Below are 19,367 nucleotides of genomic sequence, written 5' to 3' on the forward strand. Positions count from 1 at the left end.
ATAAGATGAAGTAAATGAGTACAGTGAGAACAAGGTGAATTGTGGTTTAAAATTGGAAACCTTTCAAAAAATCAGAACCATTTGAGTCTCAAACTCCTGAAAGGGTTATTAGTTCACCTGTTCAGCTTCTCTTTAATCAGCTATCTAATCGGCCAATCACATAGTAGCAACACAATGCACTAAGGCAACTGCTACCTGCTGATGCTCAAACCAGGCTTTAGAAAGGAGAAGAAAGATGATTTAAGTGACTTTGAAGATGTCGTGTCTGTTGGTGCCAAACGGGCTGGACTGAGTATTTGAGAAGCTGTTGAAATAGAGTTCAAACAGAAAATGTCTGAAAAAGATAAAATCCAGTGAACAGCAGTTCTCTGGGCAAAAATGCCTTGTTGATCTCAGAGATCAGAGGGTAACTGGCTTGACTACTTTGAGCTGATAGGAAGGTAAGAGTAACTGAAATAGCCTAACCACTTATCACAAAGTCTGAAACTTTGAAGCAGATGAGCTACAGCAGCAAAGACCACACAGGGTGCCACTTCAGGAAAGGAAACTGAAGCTACAACTAACACAAAATCACCAAAATTGCACAACATCAGAGTGGAAAAATCCTTCTGATGGGCCCGATTTCTGTTGCGGCATTCAGATGTTATAGTCAGGATTTGCTGTAAACAACATGAAAGCATGGATCCTGCCTTTTAGTTCGAGCTGTTGGTAGTGTTATAATGTAGGGGAGATACCTTATTCCTTCATAACAACTGAGCATTGTTTGAATTCCACAACACAACTGAGGTTGAAACAGAAACTGAAGATCTGACAGAAAATCTTAGTCATGACACGTTTTATCATTTTATAAAATAAGTTAGGAATTTCTACAAGGACGATTATGTAGTTATGCAGTACAAAGGGTTAATGTATTTGAAGCAGATATTCAAATATTCAAAACTTCCATCTAATTTCCATCGAAAAACAAATACTACTGCAACCATGTTTGGAGCTCTACACATTAGGGAAGAAGAAATTGTTTCTAAGGTTCCTATTTCTATTGTTTGCTCGACAGAAGTGGACACACAGGGAGGTCCAGAGTTTGCCCTTGAGGAGTCACCCAGTTTTCATTTACACCTGAACCGGTCCTTCTGGATGCCAACATGCATTCCAGCGCTGGGCTTCTTTCGTAGCCCTGCCTATTTAAGTCATCACCAGCACAGAAACAAGGAGCGATTACTACATATCAGATGGCGCTACCTGAAAATGCTGATGTCACTGATAGAGTGTACCTGTTCATTCAAATCAGTTAAACTTCCCTAAAAGACCTGATGAACAACTGGTTCATTGTTCTCTAAAAAAAAAAAAAAAATCCAAAACACAAGCCAAAAAATAACCCAACCCCAAAACGGCAAAATTCTGCCTATAGTGCTGAAAACCTGCATGTTTCTTTCATTTATCCACATAAATATCATGTAGGACTGTTGCAACTGTTTTACCTCTTTGGTCAGCAAAATAACTGACAGTATTTCCCAAAGCATATGTAGATGGATCATAGACTTGTGGTGGAGTTTGTGTGAAGCTCAGCAAAAGGAAATAACTGGATATTTGGGAGATCTTTTGCATTAAATGCTTCAAGCCGCTTAGATTAAAATCTCCATATCTTCTGGGATTCCTCCACCTTCTATTTAGACCCCTTATCTTGTGGGCTCCCCCACACCCCTGACTTAATCACATGCACCCTCACCTGCACAGGTGAGACCATTCTCGAAGATGTACTCGAAGCACAAATCACACCAGTTGCTCTCCCCTCCGGGTTCGAAGGCGTGTCCCTCTCCGGTCTCCTCCTTCACCCTGGGGTCCTTGTCCTCGGGGGAGAAAATGGTCTTCACATGTGGTTTGGATGCCTTCTTCCTCCCACGGGGTGGCCCCCCTTCGTGTCCTTCCATCCCGTTCCCAGAAGCTTCTGCCCCGTCTCTCCCCTCAGGTCCACAGTTCGACAGCTTTCTGTCGCTCCACATCCTCTCCAGACTGGACGGCTGAGGAGACGCCTGCCGCCGGACAGCCCTCACCACCGCCGCGCCCTTGTTGGCCTTGGAGATCCGCATCTTGGCGCCCGTCTGCGGCCACGTTCCCTCGTTCAGCGTGTCGTGGTGTTTGCTGACATGGACAGCCTGCAGGGCCAGCGGACAGTCATCTGTGACCGATGAGCGCGGGGGGGCGTATTTCCGAGCGTGATGTTTAATCATTACGCACACTTTTCATAGTCCGCCGCTGCGTGGAAGTGTATTCGCCAGAGTCACACAGGTGATGTCTTGTTATGTCTGACGATGACACCGTCGATAACGTGCTCGCAGTCGGAGAGCAGGTTGAGGCGGTCGGAGGTGTGCTGGAGAACGGGTTGGATCTCATTTCACTGGGAGACATGAAACACAGGCGCTCCAGGAAGGACTGCGTCCCAGACTTCGTTTACAGACATGCAAATTTAAGCTTTCTTTCTCGTTATCATCACACATCTCCCTCCCAAGCAAGACCTAAACAACTTATCCAGTTTCTCCGATTGGCCCTTTAATTCGTACCTGATAAAACTTGTTTTTGAACTGCCTGTTGCCTCCTCTGTCAGATAATTTTCTCCACAATGCAAACCAAATATGTCTGCAAGTACTCTGAGCGTAACCATTTAAAATCGGGGGAAATATAAACAAATCAATATGTGTGTCAAACTGCTGCTGCATCACTCTGTAGTCCCTCTTTTGACCACAGGATGGTGCCATTCCACTCAGTGAACAAAGATCAGGTGTCCGCAGGTAGAGGACAAAGAAAATGTTTATTGGCAGCGGAACATTGGTAAGATAGGGTCATATCAAAGGCCAGACATCTGGATTTTGTTTTTTGTTTAACTGAATACATAAAACATGTCCTGGACTTCTTTACTACACACTGAGTGGCTGAATCCCAACAACCATAACATTTTCATATATTCTAGCTTTAAAAAATAATCACACAACTTGTGCATGTAACTCTTGAACTGCAAACATGTTTTCTTTCTTTAGCAATTTTTTTGCTAAGCTTTATTAAAACTAGCTGCCCTGGGGCAGACTGACAGAAGCGAGGCTGCCATATCGCGCCATCGGCCCTTCTGGCCAACACCAGTAGGCGGTAGGTGAAGTGTCTTGCCCAAGGACACTTTTAACTGACTTTCTTTGTAGTAGTTTAATTTTTTTTTCTTCACACCCAGTGAGCAAAAGCCAGACTTTAGTAGAGCGTCCAATTTATGGAAGCTTGCTTCGACTGTCCACAAGCCTGTTTCAAGTTCCTTATCTCATATTTGAGAAGTAGAAATCTTGATATGCCTTTTTATTTTGAGGTCATGGCTTTTGACATGAATATTAATAAAAGGCTTTTTTAAATTTATGGTCATTTGGGTTTTGGTGAACTATAAATATGCACATTAAAGTGACCAGGAAGCACTTAATACAAACAAAGACTGCTTTTAATTAACCTGAGCTTTTTTTCCCCCCCTCCATAGTCATATTCCCTTTACATACTGAAAATCTGTTACAGGGCACAGAAACAAACTTTCTTTGGCTGCTGCTTTTCCCCCGGATAAGCAGGGGCCTTTCTTCACATGTTTAACAGATATTTACTTCCATACGAAAACGCCACAGGGATCCGTATCTCCTCCTGAGTTCTTTTTTTGTGTGCAAATATTAGAAACAATAGTAAACAACATTAGAAACACATGAATGCTTTGTCACTGCTGTTCAATTTGTTTGGGGGCTTTTTTGGGGTTTTTTTTTTTTTTTTTTTTTTTTTAAGGGAAAAGTGCAAGTGCTTCATTATTCAACTTTTTTAATTCAATGTGATGGTCCATCAGATCACAAGAAAAAAAAAAAAAGAAAAGAAAAAAAATCAGTGCATAAGTTTGCAAAACATGTAATGCATTTATACAAAATTTAAGACATGTAAAAAAAACAAGAAATATCTTATTTAAATCTCACTGAAACTTAAATATAAGAACTATTACATGATCTGTGAGAAATTGGCTCTGATGTTTTGCAGTCTGTAAACTCATTTTTATTCTCTGTACAGTTCCAAGATGTCCTGTTGTGCTGTTAGAGTTCATTGTTAATGTTAGTAGCTCCTGAAGCTACAGTCCGTGCAGGTTTTGGCCAACAGGGGGAGCTGTGGAGCTTGTAAACCACGTCCCTTCTGCTTTCAGTCGACTTCCTCAGTCTCATCAAACGCTGCATCCTGCAAAATAAGCAGATACTTGAGTGTTTTTAAAACTTCAACAGGTCAAGCTAATGGTTTAATTAAGAAGGCTTTTGTTTTAAACGTACATATCCTCCTTGGTCCTGCACCCAGGATGAAAAGTTATTCTGTATGTATTGAGCGCCATGGTTCAGCAGGCGGTTTGTGGGCAACGTTTCCACAGCTGACAGACGAGTGGTGACCTGAAACAAGAAAAACAGATGTCTTCAGAGGTTAGCCAAGACAGTCATGTGAAAATGAGTCAGCAGACCTGCACATGACTCCCAAAACTCAGCAAACAGGTGTCCCTCACACTGCCACACCTGCCCGAGTATACACAGACTCATTTCAAGTTTTTTTTTTGTTTGTTTGTTTTTGGGGGGTTTTTAAACTGTTTTTATCCTGGAGTGAACCTGATTTATAAGTGAATAGTCTTCTTGCTCCTAGGTTTACTTACTGCTAACTAGGAACTGACCTGTTGATTTTTCAGGGCGTATATCACTTGTTCGTAGTCAAGGATACCGATAAACGATATGTGATTGTTATTGAAACTACAGCAATTTGTGCTACCTGACCACAGCTCCTGCAGCTCACAGCCACTCTTATTTATGCCCGCCGTTAAGGCACAGGAAGCTGCTGTGGAGACAATATCTCCACGTAAGCGCTGATATAGGAGAAGTCTTCGAACAGTTCCAACATCTCCCTCTATATATCTGCATACCTGAGCATCTGTACTGCAATGTCATTAAAATGGCAGTAAAAACTGACAGGATCATACACTTGCACCTTTAACCCAGCTGCGGTGGCCAAATCAAGACGTGCATGTCCAGCCGCCTCGTCACACCAGCGACATGGAAAGCATAAAGGCCCCTTAGAGTTTCCTACTCTGGTAACTCCTCCAGCGTTAGTCTCACTAAGATTCATAGTTTCACTGATAGCTTAAGCCGCTCTTACCTCACACATCACAGCCATCTGGGTTTTTTGAGACGCCTGCGGCCCTGGAGAGTTGGGCGAGGGGCTCCTGAGGCCCACTCGTATCAGGAAGGTGTTTATTAACTTCTTAAAGAAATCGTAATTCCAGAAGAGCTCTGCTGCTATGTTGGCATCTTTCAACACCTGACAAGGCACACACACACACACACACACACACACACACACACACACACACACACACACACACACACACACACACACACCAAAGAACAAAAAACAAATAAAGTTCAGTCACTAAAGATGAAAAAACAAACAAAACACCAACTAAGTAATAATGAAGTTTCTGATTTGGAGGAATGTGAACATATAATTTTTTTAATTATATGTTCACAAATAACGGAAATATCTGTGACCTGCACGTGAGGATGCGTGAAAAACCAAAACCACTCAGCAGAAGCGCGATCACATGACACAAACTGGTGGTAAACTACTTCCTAAAGGAAGATATTCTGTTGTTTTTCACATCAGATCAAAGTTGTTTTTGTACCTTGCCGTCATATTTGTCTCCAGTTTCTCTCAGCAGCAGACCAATTATCTTCTCCACCTCATCTAAAAAGGAACAGAAGACCCGATTATCAGCAGCAACAACACAAGACAGACAACATTTAAGGGATTAAAGGCGCACACTTTTATCTATATATATGAAAAAACATATTGCAATTGCTGATTGCTTTAATAAGGCACCAACTTCAGCTGCCATGATTACAAAGACGGAAAAAAAATGTGTTGGGCATGTAAACAACGCTGAATCTAGACCCAGAACTTCGCAGTGCCTTCTATAAATGTCTGTCGTGTAAAACTAGTAAAACTTGTTTGGTGGCGTCTCGGCTATGAAAACATGAAGGGGTATTACTGGTGGGCACATTTTTTTTTACTGAACCTGGAGAATCTGCTGCTGTTGGGGATCTTAAACTAAACTATTACAGCATTCATTTAGAACCGATTGTTCTCAGTGGGTAATCAGTTTCTACAAGCTAGAAAACGCTTTTCAGATTTTACTTTTCTACCAAATTAAGGTGGAAATGGACGCCTTATTAAAACACCATCTTTAAGTCATCCAATTACCCAAATATTGACTTAACTTCAGCTAAACTGGGCAAACTACAATGTGATGTGCAAACATTACACATGCATTACTCAGGGAACATCTGATCTGCCCTAGATGCATAAAGTGACCCAGCAGTCAGCCATCTGAACCCAGACGGGGCCCTTTTGTTTTGTGCTGCATGTTCCCCCTGTGCTTGATTCGTTTCCTCCAGGAACTCCTGTTTGTTCTGTTACCAGAGAACCTGCTGGGTTAGCGCTGCCCGTCTTGACCGAGTTCACAGAAGAATTTAACTTCCTTCTCCTAAGGCTGCATACCATGTTTCTGTTGGCTCTCTAACAGGCACCGCCTCAAATGTTTTACTATTCCTGGGTAATTCTTTGGTTTTTCCTGTGAGAGCGTTCACATGTGTATTCTGTGTCACTCATCAGGTTAGTTTTAATCCTTTTAAGAGATACAAATGAATCTTAAAAGAAGAAACTCACCATTTTCTGGGCAATCCGACTCTATATTTGGAGGAATTAATTGGATTTCATCAGCAAGCTCCATCAGTCTGCTCGCTACCTCACTCGCCTTCTCGTCCTCCTCCTCCTTTTCAGGCTCATCTGGAAAAATGGAACAAACATATCAAATCAGACCCTAAAAGGACGGTGTCACAGTAAGCGGTGGCTGATCGGCCGGGTAAAATATACGCCTGTATACGCTTGTGAAACAGGAAAAACGCAAGAAACCAATAAGTCTTATGGTTAAGTGAGTGATTCAGCCCAGTGGTCCTCAAACATTTTCTGGCATATCCCAGTGACTTTACAAAGAAGCTCAAAACCTTTTAGGGAACTGCGATGACTCAAATAGTTGACTGACCTTATTTAACTGGGTGGAATATACAAGCACATTTACTGGGGTTAAAATGTCCCATTCATAAACTGATTTTGTTCATTGCTTTGCCACAAGAAAACCTGACTAACAAAAACATGTTAAAATTATTTCATAAGCTCTGTCTAACTTTTTGGCTCCGGCAGAAAAATCTGTCTATCAAAAACAAAAAAAGCAAGTTGAACTGAAATAAAGTAGAGCATTAAAGTATTGGGCAGCACTTTGCATACACTTAGCATAGTTCCACTTTCTGGTCGTCCATGCTTTTACATTTCGAGAACCTCGAGTTGGTCTTATCTGTAATTATGAGCGTTTATGAGAAACTAAAACCTGTCTTCAGGTCACCTGACTTTGCAGAATTCAAACTGGACTCAAACCAGTTTAAGCATGAAACCAGCAGGATGTTCACCCGTCGCACTAAAAAGAAATAAAAAGGGCTGAGGTCCACAAAATTACCTTTGTAATATTTTTATGGCATGCTGTTGACAGTCGACTCAGACATTTTTTAAGACAAAAAGTTCTGCAACAAGTAAATATTTTCTGGTGTTTTTGTCCTCTCGCACTTATAAAAACACTTTTTGAGAGTTTAGGACTCTTAGTGTGACATCTTCGACCTGGTATTGACTTTCACCCATTTCTAAACAAAACAAGAGGATCTTCTTCATTTTACCCGCCTCTACAGCACAAAAACTTTCTTCCAGTTTCCATAAAAACTTATAACGTTGTCAGATTTTTCCTGTGAACCTTACACCAATGTCAATGCCCCTCCCTACAATAAAAATCATGACAGTGTTGATAAAGTTGTCAATGATTAAGTTCCAGTTGGAGCTGGTACTTTTCCTGCCTTACTGTTTCAATAAAAATCCAACATGTTTAAGATTACCTCGGGTTTTTATCACTCTGCTGATTTAAGACTAAAACGTGTAACCTGGAGTCTTTATCGGTGAGACAGTGCCGGATGTCAGTCTTCTAGTGTATTTCAGGCATCAGTTTCACAGTGAATGATTTTATTTGCATGTTATGATAGTGAACTAATATTTTATAAACAAAACTATGGTGCACATTAATCAGCGAGGCTAATTGTCGTGTTATCTAAGGCTACACCTTTATTCTCCTCACCTGTAGCAGGGAAACATCTGAATGAGACTTCATCAGCAGGCTCCATTGGTTTCTGCTGCTGCTCCTCCTCCTCATCTTCTTCATTCTTCGTCTGAGGCCTGGTGCAGCTGAAAATGCTCAACATGCGTTTCAATCTCCTCCCCTTCTTTCTGTTTTTCTTTTCTGTGAGCTTGTTCTCAGTCTGTGTTGGTGTCTTTAGTGGAGTTTTGACATGTCCATCTGAGTCATCCCCACCACTTTCCCTGACCGGGCTCCTCTGTGTGTTTGGTCGTCTCCTCGTCACGTAGGCCATTAGGACTCTGAACTCCACTGTGTCCTCCATGTTCGCCACGTTTGGGGTAGACTCGGGGTCGTGGTATGTACCAGTGGAGCGGCCAGCAGGGCGGGGAATGGGGTCGTAGATTTCGATGTGTCCGTTTGTCATCTTGGCTTACTGTTACGAAAAAAGAAGAGTCAAACTGAGACCCAGCCATCATGTGAGAGCTAGTTTTCTTCATGGAAGTGGGGGTTTCCTGGAAAAATTACCCAAATAGCTAAAGAGATATCTGAACTATTTTCTAAGCATGGTTTTACTGTCTAAAGGCAGAAATGAAAGAAAATGCACTGGTTTCTTTTAAGTGAGACAACAAAGACTTGTCTCAAGTATTAGCAAGACAATGATGCTTTCCTGAGAAATCACATCCCATTTTGAGCAAGGAAAATTCTTCCTTTAAGCATACATCATGTTATTTGTGACAAATGCATGACTCCGCTTGTTCGTGTTATTTTGTACAACCTGCCGGCTGTATAATTAATAAGTGTGCTCAGTGTTTCTGGCACATGAAGTGTCTTTAATATTTAAGGTAATGACTGTGTAACACAGATTAAACTGAAATCTGTTCATTTTCCTGTTACTTTCATCCATTTAATGAACAAAAATATATTTTGTGCTCGACTAAAATAAACCCCGAATCCTTTAATCATACTTTCTTTGTTCACTTGCATCAATTTCATATTTTAAAATGTCAGATGTGGTCAAATTTACATCCTCAGTGATTAATATCTCCAATTAAGGTTGCTGTAGTTTAGTCTAAAAAGTTTTAATCTTGCCTATTTCCAGTTTCTGTTTTTAGCTTAGCTGATTTGAGTCAGTCTCCAGAGCTTTCAGTTTAGATTTGGATAAGAAAAGTTTCGTTTTTGTTAGTTTATAAAATATATTTAAATAAACGAATTCTGACTCGATTGTTTCAGTAAGTATTATAACATGAAGGGTCTTTGTCAGGGGAAGAATTTAAGAAGTTTAGATTAGATATTACAATTTAAAATAGACAAACACCTGGTTTCACTTTGTGAAGACAGGTGACTCAGTCGTCATCCGCACTCTGAAATAAATAAATAAATAATACACGCCAAAGAGTCATCCGGCAATTTGACCAAACTGAACCATGACCTAAAAAAGTATTTCTACTTTAGTTGCTAAAAACGACTTTAACTCATAGTTTAGTTTTTAGCTTTAGTTAAACATAAAAAAATAAATCTGACTACAAAAATATACAATAAAAAAGGTTTAAATTTTAAAATGAGAACACTGACACACTTGACTGGATAAATCACCCTGACGTGTTTAAATGTAGTCTAACTGGTACCTGTTAAATCCTCATGTCCAAACTGTGAACATCTGTAATATTCCTGTAATTAAAGTCAGCTTAATGTTAAAGTGTGGTTGTGTGGCTCCTCCTCTTGACTTCAGGACTTTGTCGAGGCGTGTCTCGGCAAACAGCTGATAGTTTCACCAAACTCAATGAAATACACCGGGAACTCCTGAAGCCACAACTAACCGTGATGCGCCGTGTTTCTCTGGGTCAAAGCCGTCATAAATCCGTGTAAAGACGACCTAGCTAGCTAGCTAGCTACTCTACGTTAGCCATGAAAGAAAAACTTTATTGTATATCTTTTGACTTTGAAACTTTAGCCGGTGAAGTTGTGTAAAAGTAGCTGTAAACTCGAGCCGCCATTGTTTGACTGAGCTTAAGTGGCTGTAAATGTTAGACAACAACAACCCAACCGAGACTGCCCCTGAGTTTAACAACACGATAAAAAGAAGAAGAAGAGTTAGAAAGTTAAACTTAATGTGTACTTTATGTGAGTAAAAACGACCTGTCAGCTACACGGAAGCACTTTTAAATACTTCAAGTAGTTCTAGAATACACAAAAACAGATATACTTACGGTCCGAGCGGTCAAACAGACGCTAAACGAAGGAAAAACACTTGCCACACCAACTCGTATAGTCACTGAGTGAACTATGCGCCGGTCGGAGTCCACGACCCTGTTTAAGTATGGCGACTTTGTCACGTGCTGACGTGCTATGACGTAGCTCCAGCTACGACGAGACAAACCGAACAAACTTTTCTTCGGATTACATATCTCGTAAGACCTTTTTGGAGGGGGAATTAATTTATTTTCCAGCGGGGCGTAATTTTCGATTACAAGTAATTACATAAAAAATACACAAATAAACATTTTTAAATGCATGTGGTTAGGGTATATTCTTACCTGATTTTCTCTCGCACAGACAGAAGTGGTCTGTAAATGTCAGAAAACGGTGATTTCCGCAAACAGGCAGTAGTTAGCACAGTTGATCAAAGATAATCAATTATATGGAATAAATAAGACGACGTGCTTCGTAGGTATTATGACTCAGCAACCCTGTGTTCGACGCTGCCTGTGTTATCTTGTATTTGTTGCACATTTTGCTGTCCTCTCGGCCAAATTTTCCTTGAAAATGTTTTTCAAGTCCGTATCTATAAATCACTTTGCCAGAAACTGCAAAGCGCAGCTTCTAGATTTCTGGATAAAAGTGGGTGATCACATTCCTGAGCACTTTTTTTTGACAGATCATCTGCACATTTTTCTCTGTTGTACATTTAATGAACAAAAAACGTATTTAATGCACGACAAAATAAACCCCCCAATCCTCTACGCACGTTTGTACACTTGCATCACTTTCATCTTTTGACAATGTCAGTATGCATTTCACAACAACTATCCTCCGTGATTAATCGCTTAATAATTCCAACTAAACTTGCTGCTGTTTTTCCAAAAAAACCCCAAAATTGAATCTTGGGTAATTCCAAGTTTTTGTTTTTAGTTGAGTGGATTTCAGTCAGTTTCCAGAGCTTGCAGTTTAGTTTCTCATAGAAAGAAAGTTTAGTTTTAATTCGTTTATAAAAAAAATAAAATAAAATTAAATGGACGAATACTGACTAGATGGTTTCAGTAGGTGTTATAATATGGAGGGTCTTTATCAGGGGAAGATCTTAAGAAGCTTATATTAACGATTAAAAATAAAAATAGTCAAACAAACACAGGCCAAGGGAGGCCTTGACTTTATTTCTGCAGATACAATTCCCCCCTGGGCCTCCATGGTCCCCAGTGCACAGATTCGTTGCTAATATTACACCTTTTAATTAGGCAGAAAAAGAAGAACAAAAGTTGAACTGCTTTAAATTCCCATAAACTTCACATGCACATTCACATAGCACAAAATTTCAAGTTTATTTTTCCAGCACTTCAAGTTAGTCTCAGAGGAACACTAACCTCAATCGTAACCTCAATTTTGAAATACTGAGTTAAAATTTTGAGATATTTAACCTGAAATTTGATGTACAATTAGTGGAAGAAACAAGCGTCCATAATTGTCTATCCAATGTTTGGAATCATAAACTGGAAGTTTTCTTGTTCATTTTTTTTTAAACATCCTGTTATTACAGCAACAGGTTACCCTGCTAACCTCTAAATCTGCCTTCATGCTTGCTTAACTGCTGCAACATAAAGGTGAGAGTGACACCACTGTGCATAGAAACATTGATCTGAGCAGAAATGAAAGCTCAGACTAAAAGTAGTTGTGTCCACATTCCAGGAGCTCCATAGGCATGCCCTTACCAGACGGTCATCAAGCTCCACAATCAGCAGGTAAGGCAGGAAAAAATCCCCAAGCTCCTGCACGTCACTGCAAGGAGAGCTTGAGTATAACATTGCCAAGAAACCACAGTTTTATTTATAAGGAGCAAAGAATTTCACGCTTGTTTCCACTGGGGGTTTCTGTGTGTCACACGCCATTGTTTAGACAGCAGGTGTCCCAACAGTACTTTCCTTTTTTTTTTGTTTCCTAGGATCCAGATGTGCTTCTCATTTTTTTTCAAATTGCTGCTGAGCTCTCCAGGAGACCATCTTTAAAGTTTTTCTTTGTGCACAGAGGGCTTCTTTCATTTTCATTGTTTGGGGACTTTACGTGCCTCACTGAGTTCAGAAGAATTTCCTTTTGTAAAACCAAATAACACTTAGTCAGATAACAGACACCTTACCAAACAAACATTGGTAAGTTGTATCTGATAACTTGGCATATCTCAGCATGGCATGCAGTGTGTCCTTTACAAAGTTTGAAAGCAGACAAGTGGAGGACAAAGGAAGTGGGGTGTGGTGATTGTACACCATATGAAGAAAAAAAACAATCCCACTGGGATAAATAAAGCCTGAAAAATTAGTAATTGCTTAAGACTTTGACAGTTTGAAGTGTCTGCAGGATTCTTCATAATCATCTAACTTTCCTTTCAGTTACCAAATCATATTTAGGTGATCTTAGGCCCATAAAAGCAATTAAAACAACACGAGGAAGACAAAGAAATCTGCGTTGGGTCAGTGAGTGACTCTGTGCCTACTGTGGGCATGTCTGTCTCGCTGTGACTGACTGGGGTCCGTGGAATTTGGATGGATTCTTGATGTAGGGAAGTAAAAGAATTGATTTCTGCATGAGCATTTCACACTGAAGAGAGTAAGTCTACATGATCGTGAGCTGGCTCTGACTGATGTTCATTGTGATTTGGGTTAAATTAAAAAGAGGAAGTATTTCACAAAGTATGCAACCAAATCTGGAGGTTTTTAAAGTTTAATCAATCAAATCAATCTCAGTTCTTAAAAGAAGGCCTTAAACTGCTCAGAAAATACTCAGTTTTTCGCTCAGAGAAGTTCTCCACATTCGTTCCCAGGTGTGAATCGGGGATATCTACATGTGGAATGTCTCATCCATGTGTCATTGGGGATTTTCTTTCTTCTTTATTAAACTGTAATATGGGTGAAGGTTCAAACAAGTTTATGACTCAGATATCAAACAGTAAAGAAAGGCGGGGCAGAATTTCTTCAAGTGGCTGCTTGTTGACTCCTGGGTTATGAATGTGAAACAGTCAGAGTGCTTCAAAGACACTTTTGTATCCACAAAGGTGCAAAAATAAAATCATGATGAATAAAATTATTTCATATATAATCATGATGCACTTAAATCCACCTGCCTGGTGCTCCAAACAGACTAATGTTGGCTTAATGTTGTGCGTGAATGGGTGGATGACTGGATATGTAAAGCGCTTTGGGGTCCTTAGGGACTAGTAAAGCACTATATAAATACAGGCCATTTACCATTTACCATTTAAATTGGATTTTTTATGCTTTTTCTTATTCTGTGTCACTTTTAAACTTCATGATCATATTAAACATGGCTGGTTTTTAATATCCAAACAGAGGCTCAGGCTCCAGGCTTCTCTGTGACTCCTTTATCAAAGAGGCTTGTCACGGTGGTAACCCCTGACCTCTGAAGACTTTAGATTGCACAGTTGTTATCATTATGCTGCATGGAAGAGCTGAAGATTTTTATCGAGAAAGTCCAGGAGGGAAAGGATTAACACACCAGGAAGGCATAAGGTTGGAGAGAAGGTTAGAGAAGTAAGGCTGGGATGGTGCAGAGGAGAGGCTGTGGATGAAGGTGGAGCTGCCAGGCAGGAGGAAAAGAGGAAGACCTTAGAGAAGATTCTTGGATATAGCGAATGCCACGCAGAGGGTTGGAGGAAGCAGGCGAAAGAAGAGCAGACCATCAAACGGGATTTTTTTTCCTGTTTGACTGTTTATGGTAGAGTTTTGCAGGATATCAGATAGATGGAAAACAGAGGGGAGAATGTTGTCAGCAGACAGTTGTGGATGTTTCTGTGAGACTGTGCTAGAAATGGTCATTGGATTTCTTTTTTATGAAATGAGTTAAATGATAAAACAGCAAGCACGGTGTCACGGTAGGAGGAGCTTAAGATGTACAAGTGGGGATAGACACTCCTTCCAGAGAGTTCAGAGAGCTTGTTTCCTTAATAAATTTGTTTTACCCTCAAAACCACCATCTGCCTGGTTTATCTGGTGAACCAGATTGGGGTGGCTGTAGCTCAGGAGGAAGAGCAGGTCAGCTGCTGATCGAAAGGTTGGCTCCAGCAGTTTGCATGCCAAATATCCTTGGGCATGATACTAACCCCGACTTGCTCTCCGATGCATCCATCGGCGTATGAATGATAGTTAGAAAGCACTCAAAGTATAGATAATACTGCGTATGTGAATGGGTGTGTATGGGTGAATGCTTTGAGTACTCCAGGAGAGTAGAAAAGCGCTGTATAGGAATCAGTCCATTCACCATTTTACCCTGCCAGTAAATTACACAGCAGGTGAAGGACATTCCTGCTTCCAACTTCCCATCACCTTCCACGAGTCTCCATCCCACAAACACTGATATTTAATTCTGCCCTTTGCGACACAATGATAAGGAGGCCAGGTGCACCCTCAGGACGACCAGTTGACATTACAGATTAGACTTTTTATAGCTTTTATGGTCTTGTCATTAGAGTAGTTACGTCAGAGATTTAAGCAGCTTGTTTTGACAAGTAACAGCTGGTGTTGAGGGGATTTCCCCGGCAACCGCTCAAACAGGAAATGAGGTCAGACACCAAGACAACAGCGTCACATCTTCTTTTACCAAATGACAAAATAAAAACAACAAACTTCAAGTAATCCCATCATCATCATCATCATCAGTAGCAGAAAAATAAAATACAAAAGCAAAAAAAACAAAAAACAAAACCACGTGCCCAGCCTTACAAGAAACTTTAGTATAAATCATTTAAAATGATAACAATTGAACAGTTTAAACATCAATAATGCCATTTTTTTATGCCATTACCAGAACAGAATCCCAGGGAGGTAAGAAAATAAAGGACATGCATAACCAACGCTGATGATAGACACAGTTTAATTCAAAGTCATGTTTCTACTAAATAGAAAGAGTGATAATAAGCCTGTGTGTGTGTTTGAGTGTGTGTGTGTGTGTGTGTGTGCTGCTCAGAACGAACGTAGCTTACATGAGCACAGTCACTTTCTGGAAATGATCAGTTTGTGGTTTTATTTTACACACATTTTGTCCGTGTAAACTGCTGAAACTCGGAGGAAGGCCACCGAGTTTGATATCTGGCTTGTGGAAGCCATCTTACAACAAGAAACCTCTGCAGAGAAAGAGAGCGAGACATCGGCTCTGGATGTTTAAAGTGTGGATTCAGTCAAGAAATTCTAAGAACATTCGAAGGGTTTAAACAACACAGCTCTGGAATAAACGAGTCTTTACTCATCATACGTTTTAACCCTTGGTAAAACAGGGCAGAGAGATCTGATCCATCTGATTGGCTGATAAGAGTGCAGTGAAAATAGACCCAAGCTGTATTCCTACTGCAAATGTTTTTACCGCTCTTAAATTTTCCATATATTTTACAAATAGGTGCCTCTGCGGGATTGTCTTTGCACAGGAATAGTTGTGCTTGCAAAGCACCAACACCCTGTCAGTACATATTTACGCATCCCTGAGATAACCATATTAGGATATCTGCTTTCTATGACGCTAAAGGGACTCCAGAGCCAATCTGTGATGTACCGGAAACCTTCTATCAAACCAACCTCCTGAGGGCAGACCTGAGGACACAAGTTGGCGACTAATAGTTTGAATTTTGAGGGAAAGGGAGAAAAGCCACTGCAGTAAACGTAAGCTGGGACTTTGGGAGCCAGACTTCTATGATGGCTGATCACGACTCTTTACAATGTCCCCTTAAATAATTGGGAAAGCATCATGTCCTGCAAATATCAGCACAGGTTACTGCAGAGCTCACAGGGTCATTTCAGTCCACTGACATATGTGCTCTCAAAAGAAAAGAACGAACGAAACAAGAATCATTTTCCTAACCAGCACTGAAGCAAAACCGCACATTCAATACTCCTCGGTGCTAAATGCTCGACCGTGTTACAAACATTAATGTAATGTAAATGAGTAACATAGAAATGCAAAAACAAGAAGATATAATCTATTCATATTGCATTGAACATGGCTCAGATTTTAATTTATTCTTAGACAAATGCTGCAAACACACACACACACACACGCACACACACACACGCACACACCAGGAGTACCAGATACACACTATCGAACTGTGAAAAGTTAAAATCTTAGTTTGAAAGAAACATTGCAACGAAAATACTTTAAATCTCCCATTTTTTAAACAGACTCTGGTCTAACGTCCAAAAATGAATTCAAACGCAAACGACGGGAACCTTGGGTTAGCGTCATTCCTTCCATACTGGGCTAATACTGGTCCCCTCTCACTATCACTTGGTACGGTCACTGGTTTGATGGCTCAGCGCTAATTTTGTCCACAAAAAGAGTTGGAGTCCCGTGTTGTTCTGAAATATGAGGGTTTTTTGGGTTTTTTTGTTTCGCCTAAGAAATTTCACAAAACGGCTCCCAGAGCAAAACATTTATCACCTTTATCTCACCAAGACAAGCAAAATATTAGAAATATGACAAAGAAAACAAGCACATATCCACAAATGTGACAGAGATCAGCACATTTTAGGCATTTCTATGACACAAATGTGATTTATTTTCCATCAGCTAATGAGCTCATGGTTCCTGAAACGTGTTGTGATTATTCCGTTATTTTTGTACTCTCTGGGATCCCAGAAAGAGCCAAAAAATGCTGCTTTTTGTTATCTACAAGAGATTTTAGCTACTGAAACCAGGTGGGATCACTTTTGATTTCATAATGTTTTTTTATGTCTATAATGTCCCAATATAACAGAGTTTTTCAGCTGCATGGCTGAGCAGCTTATGTTTGGTCCATATAGCGTACATGCCTTTCTACAATGTAGTGATTAGAAATGGTCATTTCCAGTAAAATCAAAGCTTATAATGCTAAAAAACAGACATATTTAATTAAAATTCTATTAAATGTTATACAATCCGAGTCATAATTGGTTATAAAAATGTCACAGCAGCACATACACAGATATGACTGGAGTCATAAATGATCCCACTCGGTCACTTGTTCCGTGTGTTGTTTGTACTTGGAGAAAAAGCTGCAGTTAAAAGAAGTTTGTGAGAAAAGTTCAAAGCTTTCACAGTTCATGCAGGTTTGATTTTTTTCTATGCCAAACTGTGTCCATGTTTTGAATTGTTGTGGTTTACTGACAGTGCAAATAGAGCTAAATACTTGTAGCTTCTACCACTGAGAAACACTGATATTTTGCTCTTTGTCTGGCTTTATCACATTTACACTCGTCTAATATCAGCTTGTGTATTTTTGTGTGTGTGGCTGCTGTGGAGAACATAAAGTCCCTCCATCATGTTTGCCACAATAAATTTTTAAACATGCGAATAACTCAATCGCAGCTTTAGTTTAAAGATCTCTTTGTGAACCTCTCAGACTCCAGCACATGCCAAGACGTTGGAGAAATGATGCAGTGACGCAGACATAAAATGAAAATAAATGTTAAAAGTGGGCAAGAGCAGATCCTCATTTTAAAAAACCTTTTAAAAACTCATCTGTACACGTAGCTCTGAATCATGGTTTTGTCTGTAGAAAATGTGACACATTTAGTCCACTGAGTGTTCCTGGAAGTAATCAGCTGCTTGAAAGAGTCAGAAAGCTGACAAGCGTTTTGTCATTTTTATGAGTCACGGCGAAGCAACGACTCTGATAGGATAAGAAGTGGCGTTGAGTCGGGACTCGCAAGAAGCCGAAAGCGGAAAACATTACAAGCACTTCAGGACGAGTGCACCCGGGGAGGATATGTTCGTTTTGTTTGTTTTATTTTGTGATGTGTGACTTAGCGGGCAGCACGTGATTGCAAACGCTAGCGTTGCATATTTAATGACATGGGAGTAAGAAAGTTTAGGGAAGGCGTGGAAATCAAACTATGTGACAGATGATGGGAAAATGACTGAAATTTGGGACGAGATGTGACATTACGCTAGTGCAATGTCTTTGGCACAAGTTTTAAGGGACAAACAAAAACTTTTACTGTTCCTACGAGCGCTGAAATGACACTTTATACACTTTAAACCACTGCAGAAGTCTCAGGGAGTAAAATATGCATGAATCCCTTATAAGATGAGAAACAGGTGAACTCACGACGTGTGACGGCTGGTCCAATTGCACTTGCATCCTGATAGTCCTACGATCAGTCATTCACTCAATCGGCACAACCAATAAATAGAATATGAATAAATAAATACAAATAAATAGTAGACCAGTAAAATCTCCTCTGCAGTGCTGCTGCGAGCTGAAGCAGTTCATCTCTTCTGGCTCGTCTCCAACTTCTCCGCCCGAAGAGTCGAATCCAAACGTTTTCCTCTCCACGTCGAGCGCGCAGAGTCCAGAGCGACACAGAGTGCGCGAGCGTGTTCGCGATCACACGGCCGTCTCCAGGTCTTCGTGGCTTGCAGACGATGAGCTCAGGTAGGCGGCGAGCTCAGCGTCTCCATCGGCTTGGTCTGCCGGCGTCTTCCCCTGAAGGAAAGAGACGATTAGATTGGAGCGTGCCTCTCATCCAAAAGGAACGTACAAAAGCGGCAGCATGAATCCGAGGGATGGATTAAAAATGGAAGGTAAGGGAGGAAGGTGTCCCACAGCGAGATCTCTAATCTAGTTAGCATAATGGAGGGCTAATCTGGCCTAAAGAATAAATCACCGTCTTTAAATGGAACCATGGAGGACGCATGTTTAGATGCAACTACATGTCTTACCAAGGTTCTGAGAAGATGACTTTCCAAATTTTATTGTTTAACCCAGTCTGACGAAAGTCATTTTTAGTAATTCTGCAACAAGTTTTTGCTTGTAAGGATTTTTTAAGGTATTTTTGGTGCTTTAAACAAAATAACTGTGGTGTAAAATGCCCCTTAAAGCCTCTAAAACCTAAAGAAAGTCAGTGAACGCGAG

At 40.4% G+C, this 19,367-nt stretch overlaps 3 protein-coding genes across 7 annotated transcripts in view; all 3 read right to left on the reverse strand.

The window, feature by feature from the left end:
• Window positions 1–3,068, reverse strand: part of LOC113008681 (uncharacterized) — a 29,580-nt gene extending 26,512 nt beyond the window's left edge. Inside the window, exon 1 of the mRNA XM_026146300.1 lies at window positions 1,727–3,068. Within this exon, the coding sequence (XP_026002085.1) occupies window positions 1,727–2,228 (502 nt within the window). The 5' untranslated portion in view covers window positions 2,229–3,068. The remainder of the gene's footprint in view (window positions 1–1,726) is intronic.
• Window positions 3,069–3,769: 701 nt separating this feature from the next.
• Window positions 3,770–10,581, reverse strand: LOC113009532 (apoptosis facilitator Bcl-2-like protein 14). The gene is made up of 7 exons (XM_026147874.1): window positions 10,471–10,581; window positions 8,264–8,696; window positions 6,757–6,876; window positions 5,714–5,775; window positions 5,188–5,349; window positions 4,323–4,436; window positions 3,770–4,233 (listed from the first exon to the last, which is right to left on the reverse strand). The coding sequence occupies exons 2-7, from the start codon at window positions 8,685–8,687 to the stop codon at window positions 4,198–4,200; spliced, it is 918 nt and encodes a 305-aa protein (XP_026003659.1). The 5' UTR covers window positions 8,688–8,696; window positions 10,471–10,581; the 3' UTR covers window positions 3,770–4,197.
• Window positions 10,582–15,338: 4,757 nt separating this feature from the next.
• dgki (diacylglycerol kinase, iota) overlaps window positions 15,339–19,367 on the reverse strand; it is a 102,645-nt gene continuing 98,616 nt past the window's right edge. For 4 of the 5 annotated variants that reach the window (XM_026147876.1, XM_026147878.1, XM_026147877.1 and 1 more), the window contains one exon: window positions 15,339–18,938. In XM_026147876.1, the coding sequence (XP_026003661.1) occupies window positions 18,840–18,938 (99 nt within the window). In that variant the 3' untranslated portion in view covers window positions 15,339–18,839. The remainder of the gene's footprint in view (window positions 18,939–19,367) is intronic. The other variant, XM_026147879.1, reaches the window with a different exon arrangement.

This window comes from Astatotilapia calliptera, chromosome 17, assembly GCF_900246225.1.
Source record: "Astatotilapia calliptera chromosome 17, fAstCal1.2, whole genome shotgun sequence".
In the NCBI taxonomy this organism is placed as follows: domain Eukaryota; kingdom Metazoa; phylum Chordata; class Actinopteri; order Cichliformes; family Cichlidae; genus Astatotilapia; species Astatotilapia calliptera.

Excerpts from the sequence above, each read along its gene's own strand:
- LOC113009532 (XM_026147874.1), bottom strand. The coding sequence starts at position 8,687 with ATGACAAACGGACACATCGAAATCTACGACCCCATTCCCCGCCCTGCT. Across the intron at positions 5,350-5,713 it reads GAGACAAATATGACGGCAAG|GTGTTGAAAGATGCCAACAT; the intron begins GTACAAAAACAA and ends GTGCCTTGTCAG. Across the intron at positions 4,234-4,322 it reads TGCAGGACCAAGGAGGATAT|GATGCAGCGTTTGATGAGAC; the intron begins GTACGTTTAAAA and ends CTTATTTTGCAG.